The 26,413-nt window shown below is 41.0% G+C and overlaps 1 protein-coding gene and 2 long non-coding RNA genes across 3 annotated transcripts in view; 1 reads left to right on the top strand and 2 right to left on the bottom strand.

Moving 5' to 3' along the window:
• The window catches only part of LOC310687299, a 37,454-nt gene extending 27,067 nt beyond the window's left edge, over positions 1–10,387 (top strand). Inside the window, exons 5-7 of the long non-coding RNA XR_014516366.1 lie at positions 3,527–4,907; positions 5,534–6,473; positions 9,821–10,387. This is a non-coding gene — a long non-coding RNA (uncharacterized lncRNA). The remainder of the gene's footprint in view (positions 1–3,526; positions 4,908–5,533; positions 6,474–9,820) is intronic.
• The window catches only part of LOC310687310, a 374,731-nt gene that overhangs the window by 103,461 nt on the left and 244,857 nt on the right, over positions 1–26,413 (bottom strand). The gene's annotated exons all lie outside the window — the stretch shown is intronic.
• NUAK1 (NUAK family kinase 1) overlaps positions 11,078–26,413 on the bottom strand; it is a 49,025-nt gene continuing 33,689 nt past the window's right edge. The window contains exons 3-7 of the mRNA XM_083462160.1: positions 24,741–24,892; positions 24,090–24,155; positions 19,137–19,256; positions 18,649–18,781; positions 11,078–15,438 (exon numbers count right to left, since the gene is read on the bottom strand). Coding sequence (XP_083318286.1) covers positions 14,294–15,438; positions 18,649–18,781; positions 19,137–19,256; positions 24,090–24,155; positions 24,741–24,892 — 1,616 coding nt within the window. The 3' untranslated portion in view covers positions 11,078–14,293. The remainder of the gene's footprint in view (positions 15,439–18,648; positions 18,782–19,136; positions 19,257–24,089; positions 24,156–24,740; positions 24,893–26,413) is intronic.

The raw sequence follows: 26,413 nt of genomic DNA on the forward strand, positions 1-26,413 counted from the left end.
GCTTTAACTAGTAAAAGCCTAAGGACCATACCAGCAATTTCTTCATTTTGTTTAAAAGAGAGACAGAGAGAAACTTGTGTTTTTGATTTAGAGAAGCCAATGTAAAAAAAACCACACAAAAATACCAACTCCCAGATTGAGCTGCAAATTATAATTCTTGAAACAGGTTCTAAACAAAATAATCATTTTGCTAAGAAGCCAGGTTTTTGCTAAAATCCTGAAGAACTGATGTTAATTGTGTCACAACCTGTTTCTGGAAAGAGGAGCTGATAAAAGGAAGGAAGGAAGGAAGGAAGGAAGGAAGGAAGGAAGGAAGGAAGGAAGGAAGGAAGGAAGGAAGGAAGGAGAAAGAAAGAAAGAAAGAAAGAAAGAAAGAAAGAAAGAAAGAAAGAAAGAAAGAAAGAAAGAAAGAAAGAAAGAATCAGTCTATTTATTTACCCAGCCTTCACCAACACAGACACTGAGGTATAAATAAAAAGAAAGGAATTACACCACATTCAATTTTAGCAAGTAGAGGGGTATGGTGTCTACTGGCTCATCAGTTACAATTTGATCCATATGCTCACACTTAGTTGACCTTATGGGATTGTCCAGATTTGAATATGGGCAGGGTCAGAGTTTCCTGTGGAAGAAATTGGTGGGACATGGGATATATACATTAGATCGATGTTTACAGAAATGTGTACGTTAGAAGAAAGTGTGCATTAAAATGAATATATTAGTGAAAATAGCATGTAAAAAGTAAATTACATTGAGAAAATTTGCTTGCAAAAATGTGAGCAAAGGAATCTTCCTTGGATTTCACATCAGATGGAGAAGTAAGGTAAAAAGAAATAAAAAATCTTATCACTTGATAGTACCATACTGATACCTGAATTACCAATTGGTAATCAGAATATTAGCAGAGACATCACCTTGCCTTGCCAACAAAGGTCCATATAGTTAAAGCTATGGTTTTCCCAGTAGTGATGTATGGAAGTGAGAGCTGGACCATAAAGAAGGCTGATCGCTGAAGAATTGATGCTTTTGAATTATGGTGCTGGAGGAGACTCTTGAGAGTCCCATGGACTGCAAGAAGATCAAACCTCTCCATTCTTAAGGAAATCAGCCCTGAGTGCTCACTGGAAGGACAGATCCTGAGGCTCCAATACTTTGGCCACCTCATGAGAAGAGAAGACTCCCTGGAAAAGACCCTCATGTTGGGAAAGATTGAGGGCACAAGGAGAAGGGAACGACAGAGAACAAGATGGTTGGACAGTGTTCTTGAAGCTACGATGAGTTTAACCAAACTGCAGGAAGCAGTGGAAGACAGGAGTGCCTGGTGTGCTCTGGTCCACGGGTTCACGAAGAGTTCGACATGACTAAACGACTAAACAACAACAACAATCAGAATATTGTGGTAAATTACCACTAGGTAAATCCATTCTGCCAGAATCCACGGCCATCAGGGGTTTAGGGAAGCACTTCTGGTTCATTCACTGGACAGCCTTGATGCCTGGCATCTATTCCCCCCCGCCCATGAAGCACTGGGCACTCCTGCCCCAAGTGCGGAAGCTGCTGTCTGGACAAGTCCTTATTCCTGCTTCCTTTAAGAGGGACATTATGTTCCATACAAGATGGTAAACTCCCCGAGTTATTTAAAAACAAAAAAAAACCCTCTCCAATATAACATTAGACAGAAGCAAACTTTACACGGGAAAGCATCAATTCTGAATTATTACACTGGCTTGTAGACTTCCAGTATTTCCTCTCTGCTGGATTGAAACTGACACATGTTCTCCATACTTTTTTTTGTGTGTTTTTTTTTAAGAACACCATTCTTTCAGCCTTAGATTTACGGTAAATCAGTGTTGCTCAGAGGAAACTAGCAGAGAAACCTCTGTTTCCTTTGATGCATTCCTAAGTCTCTTACTTGGAGAACAAAACTGGTCTGGTATGTGATTCAAGCCAGCTTCCTCTGGTTGCCAGCCAAAAGATAAAAGCAGCACAACCTTGCATCGTGGAGATGTTGTGCTTTATGTTACAAGATGAAGGCCATTTTTCTTGCTGCCCTGTGTACAGTCATTAGATCAAAATTAATTGGAATCTCTTATCAGGCACAAAAATGAGGAAGAATCTCTGGCTTCCACATTTGTGTTCTGTGGTGCCAAATCAAAGAGTATCAATGAGCTGTTGGACCTGGAAGTCTTCGGGCCACTCTTTTTCTCTCAGCCTATCCTACTGTCAGGGGCGCAGGTGGCACTGTGGGTTAAACCATAGAGCCTAGGACTTGCCGATCAGAAGGTCTGCGGTTCGAATCCCCGCGACGGGGTGAGCTCCCGTTGCTCGGTCCCTGCTCCTGCCAACCTAACAGTTCGAAAGCACATCAAGTGCAAGTAGATAAATAGGTACCACTCTGGCGGGAAGGTAAACGGTGTTTCCGTGCGCTGCTGTGGTTCGCCAGAAGCAGCTTAGTCATGCTGGCCACATGACCCGGAAGCTGTATGCCGGCTCCCTCGGCCAATACAGCGAGATGAGCGCTGCAACCCCAGAGTCGGTCACGACTGGACCTAATGATCAGGGGTCCCTTTACCTTTTTTATCCTACTGTCAGAAGGAATCTGTGTGTAGGGCACACATGTGATGAACCACTGAACTGCAGGTGGCAGCCTTCTCAGTTGTTGCTGGTTTGTTTCCGGGCCCAATCCAGGTTTCCTTTTATTTATATCCCACATTTTTAATGACTGCAGTAGTAGCAAACAATACAAATTAGACCATGGCAATAAAATCTAAAACCATGCAATAAAACGTAAGTGGTTTGATCTCCAAAGCCAGTTTTGAAATATTAGGCTAAGCTGTCTGGTCTGGTCTGGTCTTGGAGCCCACTAGGCAAGGCTGGTCTTGTTCCAGCACCAAGGATAGCTCCTAGTGAGCCACTTGCTCTGACAAAGGTTGGAAGCGAACAGATGCCCTTTGAGCTTTTGTCCCCTCTCCTACATTCTGCCCCTTTTGGAGAACTAGTCTCTTAAAGTGTTGGCCTGAAGACAAGCATCATCAAGCATCCAAGACAGGGAAATCTAGACATAATTGCTGAGGATCCATCTTATTATTGCCATTTCCCTCAAATTGTTAAAATTGCATGGTTGATTTCAAACAAATGACTTCAGGGCTGTACCTAAGCAACTAGAAATTATGCCTTGGCCGCAGAACAAATGTCAGTAACCCAAACCTACAAGAGAATAGAAGCTGACTGGTTCTGTGTATTGACAACTTCCATATATAATGATGTGGGTTTGGCTTCTAAAACAAGTTAACCACTGCAACACGGTCTTCTGACAATACAAGAGATAGTTCGGAAAAAGTATATTTTAGGCACGTTCTTTAAGTAGATAGCAAAAAGAGGGAGGAGGGAGGCCTGCTGCATCAGACTTAACAGATTTATTGTGGCAAATGTTTCTGCGGCTTTCGTCCAGGAAGGTTGATGCCGCTATAAATCTGATAAATCTTTACAGTAACACAATATTTTTTTCCTGTGTTTGTTGTAATAGACTAACTCGGCTACATTTCTGGAATTCGTTGATTAAGTACATACTTACTCAGCAAGTGCAAGAAGCAAAGAATCCCAGTTATGGTGCCATGTCTTCTGTTTATCTCCCATCCGGAAGGCCTTCAATCTTCTGCTGTCATTGCAATTACAGATGAGTATGTTCTCTGAATATGATTTAGCTCCGTAACTTAGGCTGAAATGCCAACCCACATACCTGTGAGTAGACCTTGTTGAATTCAGTGGGGTTTGCTTCTAAGCAGACATGGTTAGGACTGCAGTCATATGCACATCCAAACATTCTCAGTCATTAGTGTGCTTCTCCTTAAGCCAGCAGACTTAAAGGAGGAACAACATTGCAGAGGCAGAGAAGGTGAAGTCATGTGGCATCTGCTGGCATGGCATTGCATCTTACCCATTACGTCTTATGATGAATGTACAGTGGTACCTTGGGTTACATACGCTTCAGGTTAAAGACTCCGCTAACCCAGAAATATTACCTCAGGTTAAGAACTTTGCTTCAGGATGAGAACAGAAATCGTGCTCCGGCAGCGCGGCTGCAGCAGGAGGCCCCATTAGCTAAAGTGGTGCTTCAGGTTAAGAATAGTTTCAGGTTAAGAACGGACTTCCGGAACGAAGTACTTAACCCGAGGTACCACTGTATACAGCATTATTTGAGTTTTCTCTTTTTTATTTTTTTTTAATTTTTATTGGTTTAAATATAAGCAAGAATAAACAGAAGTAGTTATCCCTTTCTGCCACATCCTTGTTAAGAAAAAGAAACATTTCTCCCAAGGTGGGCATGCATAGCTAGTGGATGCCAGTTCTCTGTGTCATCAGTAGAAAAGGATGTGAATGGATCCTAAATTTCAATAACATTGTCCGAGTCCTGGGTGTTATTTAGCACCTTCATGTGTTGAGTCAATTTCTCCATCAGGGCTGTCGTCCAGACCTTTTGCCTCCTCTGTGTGAGATGAAGATGGTCCAAACTTTTCCAGTTCTGTGGAGCTGTCTAGCCACTGCCAGTAGGAATGTTATGAGTCCTTTATGCTGTAAGTCAGGGGTAGGCAACCTAAGACCTGGGGGCCGGATGCGGCCCAATCGCCTTCTCAAACCGGCCCACGTACAGTCCGGGAATCAGCATGTTTTTACATGAGTAGAATGTATCCTTTTATTTAAAATCATCTCTGGGTTCTTTGTAGGGCCTGACTGGTGTTTTTACATGAGTAGAATGTGTGCTTTTATTTAAAATGCATCTCTGAGTTATTTGTGGGGCATAGGAATTCGTTCATTTTTTTAAAAAATTCAAAATATAGTCCGGCCCACCACATGGTCTGAGGGACAGTGGACCGGCCCAAGGCTGAAAAAGGTTGCTGACCCCTGCTGTAAATCATAGAATTTTAGAGTTGGAAGGGACCAAAGGGTCATCTAGTCCAACCCCCTGCAAGGCAGATATCTCAGCTAAAGCATCCATGACAGACGGCCATCTAACCTCTGCTTAAAAACCTCCAAGAAAGGAGAGTCCACAACCTCCTGAGGGAGACAGTTCCACTGTCAAACAGCTCTTACTGCCAGAAAGTTCTTCCATACGGTTAATCAGAATCTCCTTCTGGTCCTCACGGGAAATGTTCAACATATCTAACTGTGGTAAGCTTTGAACTGTTAGTTGTATGATAAGACTTATATTATATTCTAAATATTATATTCCAAAATTCCTCTATTCTATCCCAAGTCCACTACATATGATACATAGTACCCCCTCCAACAGAGAGGAGAGGCGGTTGAATTGATCCGGTTACATCCCAGAGATGTAAGGTGCCATTTTAGGCAACAAGTTAACGACACTTTCTTGATTTTTAATTGAGGAATCAATTTTTCTCAATCAAGTTAGTGGATGTAACCAGCAATTCTGAATGTGATATATATTTAATACTAAACTTCTAAAACTTAAAAGAAGAAAATGGTGTGTGACCATCCTTTTCTGGGTGCTGCATTCGTTTATGTATTTCAGATGCCCCACAGGCACAGGAAATGCCTGATGAGGAAGAGAAAACTCATCAGCACCAGCAGAGGAGCACCAGCAGCAAAGCAAACTACAAGAGGCCAGCCATGGATAACTGAATGAGAGCAGCGCCTCAGCTGCATTCACTGACAGGCATTGAAGGGAAGGAAGAGGTCACAAAGCTCAGCAGGGGGCAGATGGTGTGGCTGAGGGAATAGGAAATTTAGAAAAGTTTGCCAGAATCTAAAGGGTGAGGGGGCTAAGCAGTGAGATTTGGGAACCCCAGGTTTGGGGCAGGTGGAAGGGCACACATGCATATAAATACGTTTTTTGTTCAAGATACCAAAACACTAATGAGTGCCTCTACTCTAGGAAGACACATTTGAAAATGTTGTTTGATAACTGGTTAAAAATCCCCACCAAAAAAACTATACTCTGCCTGTCTTTGAAAGCACTGTCTGCAATAACATCTAAAAAAATAAGTGGGGCAGGGGGTGTTGGGTGGGTTTTTCTTCTTGCAATTCACCCCGCTGCAACTACCAAAGCAAACTGAGATGACCTTTAAACAATCGTTTGCTTTTGCTCCACTGGATCCAAACAAAAGCTTTCTATTTCATATGCAAGTCTATGCAGCTGTAGATATTTCTATGGGGAAAGGTTAAGACATTTAGTGACCTTTGCAATGGATGACCTAATTGAAGAACCACCACAGCCTCTTCCTTTCTTTCTCTTTTCTCTCTCTCTCTCTCTCTCTCTCTCTCTCTCTCTCTCTCTCTCTCTCTCTCTCTTTGGTTATTCCAGAGAAGGAACCAAAATGCTAGCTTTGTGGAAATTACTGGGATGCACTGAGCAGCTCTGGACTATTTAACTAACAAAATCTAGTCATTAATTAAAGTAATTGCACAATGTAAGCCTTGGGTGTGTTCATTGCAAAGCTGATCAACTTAAGGTAAGCACAATCTTGGTCAATCCATTTTTCTTTTTAGGGGATATTTGCCTTGGAAGAAACCAACAAGGTAATTTACAGGCACCCACCCTACCATTCTGCCTTCTGGGAATTGCGTCTCTGTGGGCAATGGCTTAGGAATCTCAGTGGCCTCCCACACAGAAACTACCCAGCTTCTTTGGGGTGTGGGATGAGAAAGGACACCATATTTCAAAAGGACTGTAGGTCTGTGGTAAAAGTGTAATACACACATGCACACTTACCCATTGGAAGCATAAGCTGTTCAGTTGCATGGATTTGTCACCAAGTTCACAATTCAGTTCTGTGTTCCTGATAATAATGTGGTAGATCTTCAGCTAGGCTCAGTGTCAGGGACTGGAATTGTTGGGTAGCTACCAAGGGTCTCCAGAAGAGCCAACAGCTGACCCCAGATGGTGGTCACATCTGTTTAGACCTGGAGTTGCTCTCAGTGCCACTGTTTGTCTTCTCCAAGCAATGGCAGCTGCCATTTTAATTTCCCCACAATGCAATTTAAGCCCAGACGGAGCATCATATTGGAGCAATGCTACATTGAAACTCTGAGACATTGTGACAAGATTAGCTGATGGGTACCTCTACCTGAAACCCAATGCTAGTCAGAATGGACAATATCAGGTGAGATGGACCCACAGTCTGACCCAGGGGTAGGCAACCTAAGGCCCGGGGGCCAGATGCGGCCCATCACCTTCTCAGTCAGGCCCGCGGACAGTCTGGGGAATCAGCGTGTTTTTACATTAGAATGTGCCCTTTTATTTAAAATGCATCTCTGGGTTATTTGTGGGGCATAGGAATTTGTTCATTCCCCCCCCAAAAAAAATATTCCGGCCCACCACATGGTCTGTGGGACAGTGGACCGGCCCACGGCTGAAAAAGGTTGCTGACCCCTCTGACCTGATACAGCAGCTTCCTAAGCTCCTCCCATCACACAGCTATCCTACCTTGGGTATATTTATTGCATTATAGAAAACCATTCCAAGAGTTAAATCAACCAATTGTGGTCCCCATTTTGGATCAAAGTTCTGCTCTTTTACTGTATAAAATGTGGATTGTGACGAGTGAAGTCTTCCATATATCCAGTATTTGTTGGCAGAAAGGACAGAAGTAGTGTAGTTAAAGGTAAAAAACTATTGCATGGGGAAGGACAGTAGTTCAGTGGTAGAGCAACTGCTTTCCAGGCAAAAGGTATCCCTGGTATCTCTAGATTGGGCTAGAGAGGTCAAGGCCTGGTGGGGAGGAGAGACTGGAAAAATTGGGGGGAAAGGTAAAGGACCCCTGATAGTTAAGTCCAGTTGTGAATGACTCTGGGGTGTGGCGCTCATCTCGCTTTACTGGCCGAGGGACCCGACGTTTGTCCGCAGTTTTTCCAGGTCATGTGGCCAGCATGACTAAGCCGCTTCTGGCGAAAGCAGAGCAGTGCGCAGAAACACCGTTTACCTTCCCGCTGGAGTGGTACCTACCTATTTATCTACTTGTACTTTGATGTGCTTACGAACTGCTAGGTTGGCAGTAGCTGGGACAGAGCAACTGGAGCTCACCCTGTTGTGGGGATTCGAACCATCAACCTTCCGATCGGCAAACCCTAGGCTCAGTGGTTTAGACCACAGCGCCACCCGCATCCCTAAAAAACAGGAGGGTTTTTTCCCATTTCCCCCTGCCCTTCACAACTCTCGGTAGGACTGGGAAAGAATTCTGTCTGACACTCTAGACAACCATTGCTAAGTCAGTGTAGCCAATACTGAGCTGCATGGATCAACAGTCTGACTTGGTATAACGAAGCTTCTTGTGTTGACACATCATTCTTAGATTTGTTGCTGTTTTCTTCAGTTTCTCGGGAAAATAAATATGTAAATGCTAGACTGGATTGAATGTAAGTTCAATTTAAAAATGGCTCACTTCTCATGCCTATACAGCATTAACAAATAATGCATGCCAAACAAAGAGACATTCTAAATCACACTTTTGTAAAATACGAAGTCTTCCCCCAGTTTAGCAGGCGGTGTGACAGTAGCTCCCTTCCTCCATTTTGCCCCAAGAGCTGATCCCCCCCCCCCCCCGAGCCCAAATTCATGGTCTTTTCAATAATTTGAGAGTAACTCACTCTTTCTTTGTACCAAGTTTTCTGCAATTGCTGTGAGCAGAGTGTTTCATTACTTTTTGCCTCCTGCCATTTGGAAAAGGAATGTATGTGTGTGGCAGGGAGATTCTATTTTTGCATGCAGGAGAACGAGGTTTCCGGATGCTCGTCCGCCTCTCTTGTCAGCATTTAGGCAGGCAGCAGAGTGAAGTCTTGTCTTCCTGCTGTGTTAATAAGCACTGTCCCCTCCCAGACATAGCTATGGGTTTGTAGAGGCTCAGAGTCCCTGCTGCGTTAATAAGCAGTATCCCATTCTGCACAAAATACACTGAGTGCATTTTTGAATGTACGTTCTGTAATTTTCTGTCGTCACCAGAGACTCACACGGATGTTGCATGCCTGCCTTAAGATGAGGGCAGTATGTGCTGCTAGAAAACACAATGGGCTGCCTTTAAAAAAAAAAAATATGGAGTGTGTTAGACCAAATGTGATTAAAAGTAGCTAAGCCTAAATTAAAAATGCGGAATGTGGCCAAAAAGAGACACAGGGCCTGTAAGGGAAAGGCTCATTGGTTTTACAAGGCTCCATGCAATTTAAAATGAATGTAATAGATGTCAGATGCAGCTTTCAGATGCCAGAGCTGTCTGAAGGCAGTGAAACCCACCTTAAGTGAAGAGGCGCCCATTTTGGATACTTCTTGTAAGTCACTTTTATGAGATGAAATCTGCAATCCTAAGCATTATTAGTGGCAAGTAATTTCACCAAAATTAAGAGAACACACTTAAGACCAGGATGCAAATGAGTCAGTGTAGCACAGCAGCCTGGGTGTTGAGGGAGCCACGTAGTATAAATTATAGTCCTTGGCTACATTATAGTTACTATGGCTCTGTCCAACTTACATGACCTGGTAGTTCCAAGGATCAAGTAAGATAAGCTTTGAGGTCAGTGGAGGGAATTATGGGAAGCAACTGAAAAGAGTTATTGCAGGCATAGGCAAACTCGGCCTTCTGGATGTTTTGGGACTACAACTCCCATCATCCCTGACCACTAGTCCTGTTAGCTAGGGATGATGGGACTTGTAGTCCCAAAACATCTGGAGCGCTGAGTTTGCCTATGCCTGGGTTACTGGCTCTAGGCTGCTCATTCACCCTTATCAGTGTAAGCTGTCACTTAATGCAGCCATAGCTGTGGAACTGCCTCCTTCATTATGCCCTATCACAAACTGCTTCTCCCACAGCTTTCCCTACAGCAGTTCTTTACTGCTGAATCGGAACAAACGGCAATCAGGTTTTCTGCGGCTTATCATTTGCTCCAATCCAGCGCTAAAGAGTGGGTTTCCCCAGGGGAAGCAGTGGAGCAAACAGAAGACCACTGGGACCCATGCTTTCTAGGCAAGGGACAAGCGGATGTGGGAACGAGTCATTTAAAGCCATTTTATAATCGCTTGTGGAACTTCAGTTGAATTATGTGTGATTTATTTCTGAGTAAACATCCATAGGATTGGACTGTAAACTCTCTGGAAATACTTTTGTGCAAACCCGGAGAATGGTATTAAAAATGTGTGGTCTATCTTACGTGAAGCCCAAGCTAGAAGCTTTTCCAGAAGCTCAGCCCATCCTGTTTGAATTGAAATTGTAGGGCAAGTGGGGGTTTATTTTAAATCACTGCATTTTACTTCTGTAGTTCCAGTTATTTAAGAAAAAATGTTACTGGCAAATCATTCTTTATAATACAGGGAAGAACCTAAACAAAGTACATTTTTGATGAAATTCTTCTATTTGGATTTTATATATGAACCAGCACAAAAAATAATGCTTGGCCTATCGAAGTAGACTGTGATTAATTTAATAAATTGGAGGTCCATGTATATTTTTGTCTTCTCCCAGGCAACCTATCTGCAAGCTAAAAGTAATATTCCTTAAATCACGACACATCTGATCACAGCAGATGGTGAACAGTCTTTTGCCTAATTAGCATCTGGATTCACATCCAGCTTTTTAAAAAGGAAAATACAAACTATCATTCCTTCTTTGCCTGTTCAGAGGATATTAGGATGTTCCCTGACTACAAAAGGGATAGATAAGGTTGCTCCTAAAATAATCAGTTTGGCTCTTGTTAGTAGCACTGCTTGCCTCCAAATGAGGAACTGAAAGTCTCTTAAGTTTTGTTTTTTTTAAGAATTCTAATTCTTATTTTACTCTGCTGGCGGTGGTTTAGAATTTCATTTTGCTAAGCTGCTTTGAACTGTTCACTGCAAAAAATGTGATATATATATCCCTTAAATAAAGATGAAAATATTGGATCTTTTAGTATGCCAAACTGCTCATAGCATTCAAGTTCCAACAATTACCCACATCATCTCCCAGTATAGAAGACAAAAGCTCTGACTCAATGCCATAGCACCTTTTGTAAAGAAGTGTTGCAATCCTGTTTAAAATAGTCATTAAATGGATGCCCCAAAGGATTCTTTAAAAGGATGGGGAAATCAACACCATTCACATTTTATTGACTTTTTATTTAATAAAAAAGACAGTATCAGATTAAAAATACAAACACTTTGGGTGATTATCCAGCTTTTTCCCCTGCCTCGTAGAGATAAAACCAAACAATGAGCAAAAGAAAAACAACAAATTATTATTTTTAAAGGTAACATTTTGGCCAGAGCTGTAAAATAATGCTGCACCAATTAAATTACACCAAAATATATTATTATACCTTTGAAATGGCTTTCAGACCAATAAATTAAAAGAGACAAATTCAAATAAAAAGTCAACTTTGAAATACAAAAAAAGTCCCAAATTAAATAAGAAAAAAAATACACAACGCTAATAATAATAACAATGTGCAGTCAAGTGTTCTGCTTCTTCTAGGAATGGTAACATGCCAGTAAGTCCCTACAGAACATTTTCCAGTTTGGCAGCAATCAGTCAATCATTCACATTTGTACACAAGACGGCAGGCCTGGGCAACAGCCTCGGGCAGACGTGAGGAACCCGGGGCCCTCTGAATGTTGGTGGACTCCAACTCCCATCAGCCCCAGACAGCATGGCCAATGGAAAGGGATGGTGTGAGTTGTAATACAGCAACATATGGAGGGCCACAGTTCTCCCTGTGGGCTAAGTAGAGCTCAGATGCACGGGTGATTCTTAGTTCCTCTCCAGGGCAGTTGAGTTCCCTTTTCTTCACTACATACATCAATTAAACATTTAATTCAGCCAGATGGGCAGGCATTGTAAGTCAGTATTGTTCCACTGAAATCAAACTCCATTAGGTCAACTGAGACCAGTCACAGCTGCCAAGGGAGCAAGGCTTACGCGCCCGGATTAAAACATGATCTTCATGCTAATACAAAGTTTTATCCAAATTACCGCAGTACTCTGTTTCAAAAAAAGGCACAGCAAATCTTTTAGACTTCTGCATCCTTCCAAGGCTGCAATTCTATGCTTAATTACTTGACTTTGTTTACTTCTTAGTAAACATGATTTAGGAGTGGGCTGCACATCACACATGGCATGAATATTAGAGTTGCAATTCCAAAGAAGGTATATTCCTTTGCTTCATACTGTGACATATATCAAACAGTAAACAGAGAATCCTAACTCAGCCACAGGGGATGGGTGGGTCAGGGGAAGAGATTCCATTCTCATGCCTAGAAGTCTGGGTATATGGATTTTATAAGGAATCGTTGTCATTTTGACCAAGACTGGTTAATTAATTTGGTTCATTGCCTTGTAGAGAGATACAGCTGTTCTGAAGAATTAGGAAACCTTTTCAGGAAACTGGAACTAAATAATTCACCCATCTGAATGTGAAGTGAAAGCGTTCTTACACAACATATAGGCAGTTCAGGCATACTTATGAGAAATATAAAACATTTCCCACCAGCTCAGGTATTTTCTTGTCTTTTACTCTGGAATCTCTTCAGTTTGGCACTAGTTCCCTGAAACATTTGGAGCCCCAAGGTAGAGTATGATAGTTTCTGCTTTCAGCTAAAGTCTTGAAGTTGGCACTGGTTAAGCGCAGGAAAAGAATCTTGGACTATTTCCTGTAGTTATGTGTGCATGTTGACTTTGTTTTAAAGCTGCAAACAATTTGGTGTTGTAAGCTAATACAGTAATGCAACTCTATTTGAACTAAGAGCTGCTTACTGGAATAACCGTGACCAGAAGTTATTCTGAATTGCCCAGGCCTGTCAAACACATAGTGCCTATTTAAAAAGAGGCTTACATTCACGTAATCCAGTAGACCCAAGTGGTACCTTTATGGGAGTTGAAGCCTTTAACTCAAGGGTGGCTAATCTGTGTCCCTCCATGATAACCCCCATCACCCTTGATTACTGACCATGCTGGCTGGGGCGGAGGGGAACTAGAGTCCAACAAAACCTGGAGAGCCACAGGTTAGCTACCCCCTGCTTATCTGCAATATTTAAATTAAACCCATTGGAAATAAATCTTTTGTCTTCTCTGATTTGACCCCACCGTCTATGAAACATCAACCCAAATACATACACATTCTTAAACTGAATCCCTCAAGTCTACTTTCCTATTACTTTCTTCCTACTCAGAAACCATTCCCCCATTGTATTACATACTGACAAGGGCTCTGGAATTCTGTAAAACTCTTTGAAGTTTATAACTACAAGACTCAACTAAAATTCTACCAGTTTATGGTATCATAAGTTTTGTTGATCTTTGTAGTTCACCTAAGTCTGCATAGATGCAAACATGTCCCCCACCCTTAGAATTCCTTATTCCTTTAGTAATGGGAGACTGTATTGTCTCATTTCCAGACCGCTGCTGAAAAATCTTCAATGAATTAAAGCTTGCCTGAATACTGTTTTATTCATTCTAGTTTCTCAGTAGCCATACATACATACACACAGGTATGTAGAGAGGCTACTGGCAAGTAGCTACTTCTCAGTGTGCTTGTCTGGTCTTTCCTTGGCATTTTAGGTAGCCTTACAGTGATTATGCAATTTCCAGAGCCCCTGATGGAATTTATTTCATATTATTCTTTTGCTTGGAAGAAGAAATCTTCCTCACTCCCAACACTTTATCCTTTTACTACATTGCTATCTCTTCCTAGACTAACTTTTCTATGAATTCAAATAACTTCCACTCAAATTACGAATCACATTTCAGCAGGCGACACTATCAAATGATAACTGGCAGTGTCAATCATTGGTAGGGCAACTATGCGTGCAGCTGGCAGCCCTCTTCTGCATGTGCATATTCCTTAGGGCATATAGATATTGACAAATCTACCAGCAAATGATTTCTTATACTTAACAGTTGACTTTCTTTTTTAAAAAAAATCTTTTGTTTTACTTTTAGCATTATAGCTTTTCCAGTGGTTAGTTACCTTCTCTAATATAAATATATGTACCCTTTTTCCAGTTTACATTTTGTCTAGCTTCAACTTACAGCCACTGCAATATGATCCTTTTCTGTCTGCCAGATTCCAGAGTTTCTGCTTCATACTTTATTGTAACTTCTTTGGATACTAGGTAGTATTTTGACTGAATGAGCTATAAGGTTGCATAATGAGCATGAGATGAATTTTTCCTCAACATAACTTAAGTATTTCTGCTCAGTCTGTCTGCTCAACATCACTTCAATAACGCTACCACTGTCAACAAATTGATACTGGGCCAACTCCATCATAAAGGTACCCAAAACCCTTTCCTTCCAGCCCTGCTATCTTCCCTCTGCTAGTTAAGTTTGTTACAGATCTCCAGAGCTTTCTTGTAGACCTGAGTGACATCATCCATGTCTGTAAGCAGAGAAAAACTGCTATCGCCTGTCCGATTCCGATAGCGCTTCAGATACTGTGGCCGTGAGCGATTTTGAAGTCCTTGGAAATCTTGGATCTGGAGGAAGTTTTCAGCAGACACACAGCTCCTTATCCTAAGCCTGTTCTCTTGCAAATCCACCAAGTCAAAAGAGTCACTGGACAGGATGCTGTCATCACTAATCACGCTGGAAGGGCGGCTATAACTTCGAGATAATCCATCTCCAGGCAGGATTGCTTCCTCCATGGCTTCCACCATCGGTGTGTCAGGGCTGATCAAAGCAGAATCTGTGCTACTGGTGGAATACTTGCTACTATGTTTTAAAATACCTTTGCGCCTGTAGGAATGACTGTGAGACTCTATCCTTAGTGTTTCAATAATGCTTGGAGACGTATCACTATTTCCTGCCTCCTCATTACGGTCCAAGAGTTCTGAAGATTCGCTCCGTTCTGGAGATGAGTAGTAGCCAGATTCTCTTTGCTGCGTCTTCTTAAGGATTCCTTTTTTTGGCATTAAGGAAGACTGCTTAGTGCTGTATTTACCCGTTACCTCCCCCTCCACAACGTTCTTACTGGACATCCCTGTCCTGCATAACTCCTGCTCCATTTTGAAAGTGGAGGGTAATACTGGATTGACTACTCCTTCTATATATCCTGCACTATGAGAGCGATGTTCACTGTTGCTCCTTTTCTTTAAGATGCCTTTTGGCCTCTTGGAGTTCGGCTTGCATGCATTTTCAACTCCTCCTTCCTGGATAGACTGTGCAATGTCATTTTCCTTCTTTGATTTTTTCAGGGATCTCTGTCTCTCTAGTGTGACTTCAGATCCTTTTGGTTTGGAAAGGCACTTCATTTTGGTGTCAGTCTCTGGCTGCAAGCCGCTAGAACGATGATGCCAATCTATGAACCGAGACAGCAGGGGGGACTCAGAGTCTTGCAGGGCATCACAGTCACAAACACTGCTCTTGTAGCCCCAGTTAACCCACCAGTGGTTGGCTATGTCTTCAATCGTTGCTCTGCGCTCAGGATTCACCATCAGCATCCACCTGATCAGGCCTCGAGCATCTACAGGAAAAGAAAACCAATTTCAACCATTCTACCATGACTTTTTTTTAACTTTAATTCTAAATTGGAAGCATGGCATAGAAACAAGTGCAACAAAGCACTGCAACAGGTTAGCGTTATAGCTCTTTTGACAGCTATCTGCCTTCAGATATCCCCTAGCTGAAGACTCATGATACAAGTTGCCACTGTGTTTTAGTAATCTGAGTAGCTTTCCATATTAGGGTTAGTCTTGTGAAATACACGGGCTATTGAACCACTATGGCCTAGTTCTCAATGAGATGATAAACCTTTGTCTGGACTGCACCACTTCAGCCTGCTGGCGGGAGCTCACATGAATGAATCCAGACAGCCAAACAAACAGACAAGCAACACGCAGAGAGAAAACTAGATGTCACAGAGAACGGTAAGCTATAAGCCTTCTCCTTGACGTTTAGTTTTCTATAGGGGGGATTGTTTTGTATGGAGAAACCCCCACCTGAAATCTGAAGTGGTATAATGTGCATGGCAGATTCTCAGCACACCCATGTTCACCTTCCTACAGATGGGACAGGAGGTTTTTCGTGTAACAGAAATGTTTACTATTATCCAAATGTTCTGGACAGGCAGAGCCTTCCTTATCTTCCTATTGCCATCTTCAGGCATATTGAAAACTTTATCCTGTGTGAGCCGTGGTCTGCCCATTCCTTCGAGCTACTACCAATGCAGAAACCATGCGAGTAGATGTCTTGTGCACCACTATGCCCATAATAAAGGTGTAAATGGTGAAGTAGGTCATGCAAACTGTCTAACCTTCATTTGTACAGGGTTTACACAAAACAAGATTTCCCTCCACATGGGGGGGGGGAGACTTGTCTCATGCTGCAATATTTATTTGTGTGCTTCCAAACTCCCAAAACACACAAAATATTACAGTGCTCAAACTGTCTTTTGCTAGAGGATATTAATATTATAGGAATTTTATTTCATGAGATATGCGGCCTCAACATTCTTCCTACAACCTTGCTTGAAGATTCGAGCCCAGAGTTCTCCTCCAATTATTCTAAAGTTCAAATTATTCTAAAGTTTATTGTAACAGAATTTAATTGTAACATCATAAATAATAAGTAATAAATAACAGAAAATGAACACCACATACAAAGAGTTCTCGTCCCTTCTCTATCTACCTCCCCTTTGTCTTTTATACTTTCCCCCTCTTCTAGACTGAGGTACCCCTTTCTGATTGCCTCTCCAAACTGCTATTGATAACCTTTTGCCCAGTATTTTGCTATTCCTGTCAGGCCTATAACCAGGCTTGCCCCCCTCCACACCACTACATTTTCTATGCCCCCGCCTAAATTTCCTACAAACAAAAAATGAAACCAACAGGAAAGCCTTTGTCCCCCCCTTCCTTTCTTAAAGGTCCTTTTGTCATGTTTTTTTCTCTCTGAGAGGCAAGGCAAGCCCCAAGGCACACAAAAAAAGCTGGTGGGTGAGGGGCTACACCAATCAGAACCATGCGTTCTTCGAGTGGCTGTTCGCTCTTTCAAGTCTGAATACTTCATCAGTATGTATGGAGGGGGGAGAGGAGGAGAGAGTGAGAGAGTCAATTTTATTTCATTTTTTCATCACAAGGCAAAGGACAGGACCCACAGGCTTCCCTTGAGCAAGGCATCTTGAGAACCTATTTTTCCCCATTTGGGATGGAGACTTGCAAGGAAAGGAAGAGAGAGTTCTGGAGGCTTCTGTTGAAATGCTTGGGAAATCCTTTGCAGCTGTAATGACTAGCAATCCAATACATTCTGGGTTGTGTTCAATCCTACTTAAAAGAAGACCCACTGAAATTAATTGGTTCTGAACTAATAGCCATGTCTATTAAGTCCAATGGGTCTGTTTTGAGTAGGACTAGCACTGAATACCACCCACTTATGCAGGAATACATGGGTATTGATAATGATAATGAAATGGGTGGGGAGGGGAGGGAGAATTTTGGAAGCTTTTGTTGAAATGCAATGAGTTATTGGAGAGAGGGAGCATATTTATTAAGCCCTTTTCTCTTGTTGGCCTCTCTAACTTCAACTTATTCAGAGGCAGACTGCCTCTAAACTGGAAGGTTCCATATAGCAATCAATTCTCAGATATAGTTCCTTTTCCAGGTTCAAAGGCCATCTTTCCTCTGAATATGAAGATGAGAAATAACAGAAAATAATTATTGTCCTCAAGCCCTACTTTGCTTGCACCCAATTACCACTCTGGGAAGCAGGAAGCTGTGCCTGATGCACCTTTGACATGATCCAGAATAGTTGATCTTATAATCAAAACGGTCCCTGCTCTCCTTTAAATAAAATATTTTCCTGTCTGGTTTCTTGAGTCCAGTTTATTCTTACTGTTGCTCACTTATGAACACAACTCATTGCTACAAGAACCTCAGCAAACTCCACCATTCTCAAGCTTGAAAATTTTTATTCTACAACCAGCAGAAAAATGAAGCAATTTACTCTTCTCTTCAGCCCAACTCTCAATTCAACCCATGATAAACACTGCAGATTATCAAGTCAAAGGCTACCACTGTGATCAGTCTAAAATTATTAAATTTGCCGCCGTGTCATCAGCCACCTCCTGTATACTACAAAGCTGGAGAACCTGTGGTACTCCAGATGTTTGACTAAGACTCCCATAAATCCCTGGCTGCACTAGCAGGGGCTCTTGGGAGTGGGAAGTTCAACATCTGGAGGAGCACAGGTTCCCCTTCTCTGGGATTCTAGAAGCCGCGCAATTATTGTTATTGATGGTAGACATGGGACCAAATTCTTGGGATAATGATTTGCTCCTCCAGGGCTATTCATCGTTTCCTTGGTATTTTTTTTTTATGTATACTGCTGTGCAAAGTTACCAGGACTGATATGAATCACTACTGTGTATCATTTTACAGCTTGTCCCACCAATTCCATTTGCAAAAATGAAAAAACTGTCTGCTGTCTTAGATGTAGCTGAAGAAAGGGGGCAAAGTTTCCTGAAAGCAATAAAATCTACTAACATAGAAATCCTCTACGTTTCCCAAACAGTCATTAAAAAAAAAAAATAGCTGAAATTAGGAAGTAATTTGAGAACCACCTGCCCTTTGTCATTTATCTTACCATTATCCTAAGACTTCCATAAACCTAGGACTAGAAAATAGGTAAAACTAATCATTATTATATCATTTTAATTCACTGTGCCAGATCTTTTTGATACCTGAGGGCTGTGTTGGCTCACGATATTCTCCGCTGCTGATCTGCCTGATTAGATTTTTGTGATCAAAGCCATCAAAGGGCATGGTTCCATAAACGAGGGTGTAAAGCAGTACACCGAGAGCCCAGCTGTCAACCTAAAGGAAAGAGACAAGAAACATAACAGACAGAAAAGTGGTCACCTGAAGTCTATGACATTCGAAGAAGCATTGAACATCCAGCAATGCTTAATATCCTACAGATATGACAGGATAGCTGCAAGATAATCTGGCATTGTACTTTGTACACAAAACTAATGAAAGCAATATTTTAACAGTTCCTCACGCTAAAGATAAAGAATCTATTTGATTTATCAAGGCCAAGGCTGTGATCATTTAATCAAATTCCAAGCAGTCATTGCCCCATACAGGTACCACATTGCAACGTTTTGTTGCAGGGTCTCATGTGCGATAATATTTTCATTTCACTTCCTTTCTTCCTCATTCTGCTTACCTCTGGGCCTCGGTAGGGTCTTCCATTGACAATTTCTGGAGATGCGTACAGTGGGCTTCCACAGAAAGTCTGAAGAAATTTGTCTTTCTGATAAAGATTTGAAAGTCCAAAGTCTGCAATCTGTGAAGACAAATGCAACCAAGTCCTGTAGTGTAACTTACCAAAATGTAAGATAGGGAGTGTGATTTATTGATCACACCAACCTGGGCATTGAGTACCAATCTGGGCCCCTGGCTAATTAATCACTTTTCACTTTGATAAAAGCTTTCTCCCGTTGTTCAGTGTGTTTGCTTTGCCATGTATTCCACTTATTCTAAATTCAGTTTTAACTAAGAGATTTTCTAAAATAAATTCCAAGTTTCCCACAGTTTTCAGTTCCTTCTGTTCACCTGCATCTTTTCCCAACTCTACATTACCAATCTGCACAAACATTGGAAAAAACAATGTTGATGTAACTGTGCATCCAATTGCATCAATATTATTCTTTTTTTTTTTTTTTTACTGATGTGCACATGTGGACCTGTGCATTGGTAAAACACAAAAGATTCTTGGCACGCCCATATGATCAGTCACATCAAGTTTGCTTTTCTGTGCTATTTATGAATGACTAAAATGAACACGAGTGTCGGTAAAAACCCCACCCCCCAAAAAGCCTGATGCAAACTTCGATACCACTTTAAATACAGTATTTCAACAATACATATGTGAACTTTGGTAGTAGTGGAAGAGAGACATGCAGCAAACTATGGATTCATGATGTACTGTACAAAATTCAGAAATAAAAAATCGGAATGCTGATGGCTATCTAATGCATCAGTTCTACTTCAAAAACACAAGCAAGTATATGGAAGTCCATATATGGGGAGAAAAATCAGGAAAGCAAAAACAGAATTTCAGAAGCATCCTTAGGTAAAAGAATATGAGAATTCACATGAGTTTATCTGCAAGATGTAAAGTTCTAGGCCTTAATCATTTAGAAAGGATTTATCTTTCCTTGTGGTCTTGGTCTTTTTTCCTTCTCTAGGTCATCAGAGGTTGGTACAGCCCAAGACTGGTTCCTGAATGAGGTGGACTTGTACTAAAGAACAGTTTTATTTTGTTTTATCTTGGGTAAGATTAGCACATGGCTTTTGTTCCATACCCAGGAGTCAGGATCCAAGTGATCCTTACATTTCGATGAGGAAGTAATTCTCTATCTTGTCAATTAGCCAATGACCCCAAGGAATGTTGCCTTTCTTCTGCAGCGTGTGGATGGACTGACTCATTTGCTAGAGTGGCTTGCATTTTTTATGAAATGATTCCCTGAACCTAGAAGGAATTTCTGGATAATCATTACCTGCCGTTGGCATGCTATTATCAGGGTATTACCTAATCTGGAGAGGGTGACTACTTGGTACTACTTTAGAGCAGAGAATTGCACTTGGTGGCCAGTGATACCCTTTTCATTGTTGTGGTTTATGACTCTTCATTGCCCTGTGCTCCATTATATGCAGTGTACATTACTGCCATTTTGACTTACATCACCTTTAAATACTATCTACTGTATGTAATCCAGTTATACATCTATGTACCAGTCACATCTATATTTGTGGTATATCTGTGGTGTATCATCTCAAGTTCATTTGCAACAGGACTTTAAAAACAAACCTGGTATCTCAACTCATTTTGTAGTAATCCCTTAGAGGCAAATGTAAGAGGAAAACTATGGGAAAACAGTGTTCTGTAAAACCTTCACTGGCCTAGAATCTCATTAGAAGAAGCTGGTGTACAATTGCAGTCTGCAAATGCATTCTTGAGGCTCAGGTTGCAGTTAATTGTCTTAAATAAATTCCACTTTCTTATCAAATCACTCTGATTGGCTGGCAGGGATTCAGTCTTGAGCTAAAGAACAGTGGTTTGGTCAATCTAAATTTAATCATTTCAGCATTAGAGATTGTGGAGTAGTCAGTGGAACTGACTTTACTTGGAGAGTATGCCACAGCTCGTGCTAATTCTGATACTGCATGGTACACTCTGCTTAGGACAATCTGTCCCCTAGCATAGTCTACAAAATGCATGAATATCTACATGCATATATAAATATATACCATTTAGGGGGGAAAGCCAGCTCCTAACAGGTATCCATGTTTTCAATTCAGTCATTCAGGAAACAGTGTTTCTATCACGGCCAACTCCCATAATCACAGACTGATGTTTATCAGCTTTTCCCATTAGAGCTGTCATTTTCCCTCCCCCCAATATGGGGAAAAAATCATAGTAGCCAAGATTCCTTCATGTTCCTGGCACTTAAATGGAGCCAAAGTATTAATTCAAAAAAGGTTTCCAAACAGGGAGGGGTTGCTGCAAAGCCAGACTTTGAATTCCCTTACCTTCGAGGAAATGACTGTTTCCACTACTTACAAAAAACATGATGAAATTTACTCATTCAGTATGAATCCTGCACTCCCTTCAAGTATTTGGGCTCAGTGTAAACTGACATTGCTCCTTTACTTCAGTTTGCACCAGCCAAGAAACTGGATCTTTTTCTATTGACTCACAGACTAGCAAACATAGTTGAATTATTGACAAGCGTGTACAATGTTCATGAAACCCAAGATTTGTCTATGGAGTGCACGGTTCTAAACAAATAAAACAATACTTATAAACACACACTCAGAGCCCTGTTGATTTCCTTACCAGGTTGATACATTTATCTTGCTTCCCCTTTTCATTTTCCAACATCCCACTGTTTTAATTAAATCTGCATTTTTGTCTTCTGTGGTTATTTAGGAGAGAGAGGCGGTAACTTGGTCAGTTGTTTAATTTAGGAAAAGATTATCATCCTTTGCCTTTGCATCCTTGGGCTTGCTAGCTTACTAAGTGCCCACTGTATGTTATAGTAAATAGCACTTTCAAGGTGCTGCGAGAACTTGTGGGAAACTGTTTAGAGCAAAAAAAGTGCAGCTTGCTGTGGTAAATTCTTGCTGACTTCAAGTTAATAAGAAGTGCATCATAACATAGGCAGCAGTCATTTTCCACTATTGAAATTGAGATTAGGAAGAGATTCATACCACAGGATTTTGCAAAGTTTAGGTATTTGTATTCCGGTTCCTGGTAATGTGGGGACTTCCCTTGCATGTAAGCTGGCACTTCCTACAATTATAGAAGAACAATGACATACCCTGATGTCATTGTGCAGTGTAGGAGTGTGTCTGCTAGTGAAAGCTCAACAGCAGCAGCAGCATAGGGCTATAAAACTTCATTTCCAGAGAAGGTGATAAGAGCCATGCTCTTTCCACCACTTCACAAAAGATAAACTGAAAACTAAATCCTTTGCACGGACCACTTGCAAGTTTGATTTTAAATATTTTCATTTGATTTTAAACATTTTCATTTGATACTAAATATTTTCATTTACGTATCTGCTTCAACTGATAGGTTCATTCTATCCTAAACATTTCTAATATGCTTTGAAAATCACTGGAAATCTTTTTTAAAAAGTGATCAGGGTTAAATCTTTTACAAAGACAAAAGCAGCGCTATTAACTTGCAAAACGGTGCACGTCTAGTCTCCTAGAAATGTACACTTGCAAATGTTTTCGGAAATGAGGTCTTCCAGATTTACTCAACTGCACATCAATAATTTACAATCCCAGATGTGTTTCCTTGCCAACAAATATTGTTTAGTGAAACAGCAGGGAGGGGAAAGTCCCTGCGATTAATACAGAAACCACAAAAGCAAGATCCAAGCCTACAGTATCAAGGCTGATAGTGGAAGCTTGTTTGATATCAAACGCAGCAGACATGCCTCAGCGGGATGAGAAGATGGAAAGAAGAAGAAAATGAAGCGTCATTTGAGAAAATCCAAATTCTGTCACTGTAATGGGCTCAGTATGACTTTTCAGAAGCAGTAAGTTCCAGTTCAGTGGTATGAACTTTCTTCTTCACCATCAGTTCTTTTATATATGTTTCACTGGCATTGCTGTGAGCCACTGATCTCACAGATGACAAACGAGCACATGCTTAGGACTGTGTTGTTAACTATAAATGCCCCAATTACGTTCTATGTCAGAAACAAAGAATACACCAGGTGTTCATAAACACGCATCAAGGCTAAAGCGTGTATGACATGTAAAGAGCAGAACTTTCAATTGTTGTTCTTTATTTATATCTCATCTTCTCTTCCGCAAAAGTCAAGGTGGTTTATGTGGGGTTTCCTGGTGGTCCCCCTATCTAGGCACCAACCAAACCCAGATCTGCTTTGTATCACTAAGGTCACTGCTTTTCAAACCATGCCATGGGAAATTTGGTACCAATATAAGAAATGCTTGTATCATATGATTAAGCACCATTTGAGTTTTAAATAGCTGAAGGTGAAATTTGGGAACAGCACTAATTTCCCAGAACAGCATCACACATCTTGTATTATAGCCATTTTTATTTTCCTGGCAGAAAGCATGAAAAGGTCATTCCCATGCTTTCGCTAAGGATTTTTGACATAGTTATGACATCACCGAAAGCAAATCTGAAAGCTATCATTGTGCCTGGAGTTCCAAGGCCATTTCCTAATGAAGGACATGTGCTTTGCTTGAGTTTATTTTGTTACAGGGTTTGCTTATTTGTTAAGATGTGATCAAAAGGATGTTCAGAGGGCTCTAGAGGATGCACTTGAACCTTGAAGACCAAGAACGTTTGTATATTCCCAGCAGCCAGCAAAAATACCACCTGTAAAGTCAATTGTATTCTATGGCGATTCTCCTGTTTCTCCTGTTAATTGCTGTTACTCATCTTGAAGTGAAAGAGACTGTTCCCTTAACTCCCATTAATACAAAAATGTAATGCTGAAGCAGTCAGGAAAAAAATAGTCTCTGGATCTCACTTTTGCAGACACTGAATGGGTTTAGAAGTAGCTCCTGTGATGATTTTTTAAAAAAAGTTTTCAGACAATACACAGAGAACAGAAATGACCTTTACCTTAATATTACAGTTGTCGTCAAGAAGAATATTTTCCAGTTTTAGATCCCTATGGACAACACCATTCTGAAACAAGAAAGTAAAGGAAAGAAGGTGAGGAGGGACAGAAAGGAGAATACTGGGTGGATTAAAAAAGCAGGCCACCAGGGTGGTCTTTGCATTTACACTTCAGTCATAACACTTGCAGTCTAGTAACTAGTGACAGGAGATGTATTAGTCACTTGCTGTGTGGTTAAGGGAAGAATGACTGGAATCTCTCCTGCCACAAAGCCTGTAAAGCAGCAGGGGAACTCTTTTCGGAACTCAATTCCAACCCCAGTTCTTCCCTCCTCATTCTTCTCAGGCACCAGAAAACAATATATCTCAATACTGTAAGTTAGTCCATACGGAAAATCTAGTTCTTCCAGCTTCTGGCTTTTAGACAGGCCAAGTTATATCCCTAAAAGTGTGCTCTGGCTTTCAAATATTAATGTCTCAATCTATTCCCACATCACAGTTTTTAAAGATTTGTTAAAGAACTCAGAAATCTGCTCTGGATTTTAAGTTGTCATGTGGAATTGCAAGAACCTCCCCACTTTAAAAACAAACTCAGTTAAGGTATTTAAAAGGGAATAAATGGAAATTTGCAAAATAAGTTAATCCTTTGCTCACCTTGTGGCAGTAATGCACAGCAGAAACAATTTGCCGGAAGAAGTGTCTTGTCTCCCGTTCATTCAGCCTTCGTCTCTCACTGATATAATCATACAATTCCCCTTTGCTTGCATACTCCATGATGATCACAATTTTATCTTTGTTCTCAAACACTAGAGATAAAAAACGACAGCTGCATTTTTAATTTTTTAGGTTTAAGCATTGAACACACAAAACACACATAATCAGCCTTGAAAAGGGAGGGAGCATTGCTCTTCTCTGCTCAATTCCCAGCTGCATCAGACCAGTTTCTTCCATGCTGCTACCCTGGAGTGCCTTTCACTGCCCTTTGAACCTGGGTTTGGCAATAAGGGTTGCTTTGCACTGATTTTGCTAGAAAAATAGTGCAGTATTGTGGCAGCTGGAACTTCTGCACATGCACTCTCCCTCGCACAAAGCACACACCCTTTCTTCAATCAATTATCCTTTTAGCTAGGAGAGAGGAAGCAAGGAAGCAATGTAGACCCAGTTACCAGGAAGACTGAAGAAACTGATTGTTATTTATCCAAGGCAACGATGCATTGGTTCCAGAAGGTTTAGAGGAATATAGTGAACTATCCGTATAATATTTAATGTACTTCCAGTGTTTGAACGTGGTCTGGTACAGTCAAGTACAGGGATTTCCAACTGAGAGCAGCAAATGAGTTATTTAACATAGGTCAACTACAAATTTAAACTACCCCATCTTTACTTGGTCATCCTGTTGCAACAGGGGAAAACCTAAGTATTACAAGCACAGGCATGTAGTCCATACATACAAGACATTGATTGATTGCTGATGCATTCCTAGAGCGGAAAAAGGCAAATTTCAAAATAATGGGTTTTTGTGGGTAACACTTGAAAGGTACTTTGTGGAAGATCACATAATAACTGAGGATAATTAAAGACATTTCTTGAAAAGAACCTTTCATTTCTGAGTTTTTACATACTGTTATAATCTGGCTTTTACTGTTTTCTGCAGCTCCCGTTTTATTTATATGTGGCTGATTATGGCGTTTCTTAGTTGGTTTACTGGCTTAAATTTATGTTAGCCACTCCAACAGACTTTTGTTGGAAGGGGGGGTATAAATTCCCCATATAAATAAGCAATTTCAGACAGTCTTACTCTGATCCATTTTGAATTGCTTTAGCTGCCATAGAATACTTTTTCTTCTCTGTTCTCAATTCATCGGGTACATGGGAAACATTGTTCCGTGGCATAAAGAAAAGACTGTTTACTTCTTCAAAGATTTATTATTGATTCATACAATATACAGAGACATCTCCTTGAACCAAGGTTGCATGGGCAGTTCTTCCATGCTACTTTAATAATCCTAAAGTGATAGAATTAGTGATACAACCAGTGCACAGCTTTATGACAACTGCAGGAAGGCTCAGCCAATGAACATTTAAAGAATGTGAAACAAAAAGTTCTCAACAATAAGCCTGTAGCTTCATGGGCTTTGGCATATGTCTCTTAACACTTGTAGAAGACAAGGATTGCAGTTTTTTTCTGCCCCATTACAATGTTCAGTAAAATTCTCTCTCTCTCTCTCTCTCTCTCTCTCTCTCTCTCTCTCTCTCTGTGTGTGTGTGTGTGTGTGTTAGGAAGCAGACAGATAAACACTGGCTGCTGACTAGAGGATTGTCTAACA

The sequence above is a fragment of the Podarcis liolepis genome (assembly GCF_965112155.1).
Source record: "Podarcis liolepis genome assembly, chromosome: 10".
Classification (NCBI taxonomy): Eukaryota; Metazoa; Chordata; class Lepidosauria; order Squamata; family Lacertidae; genus Podarcis; species Podarcis liolepis.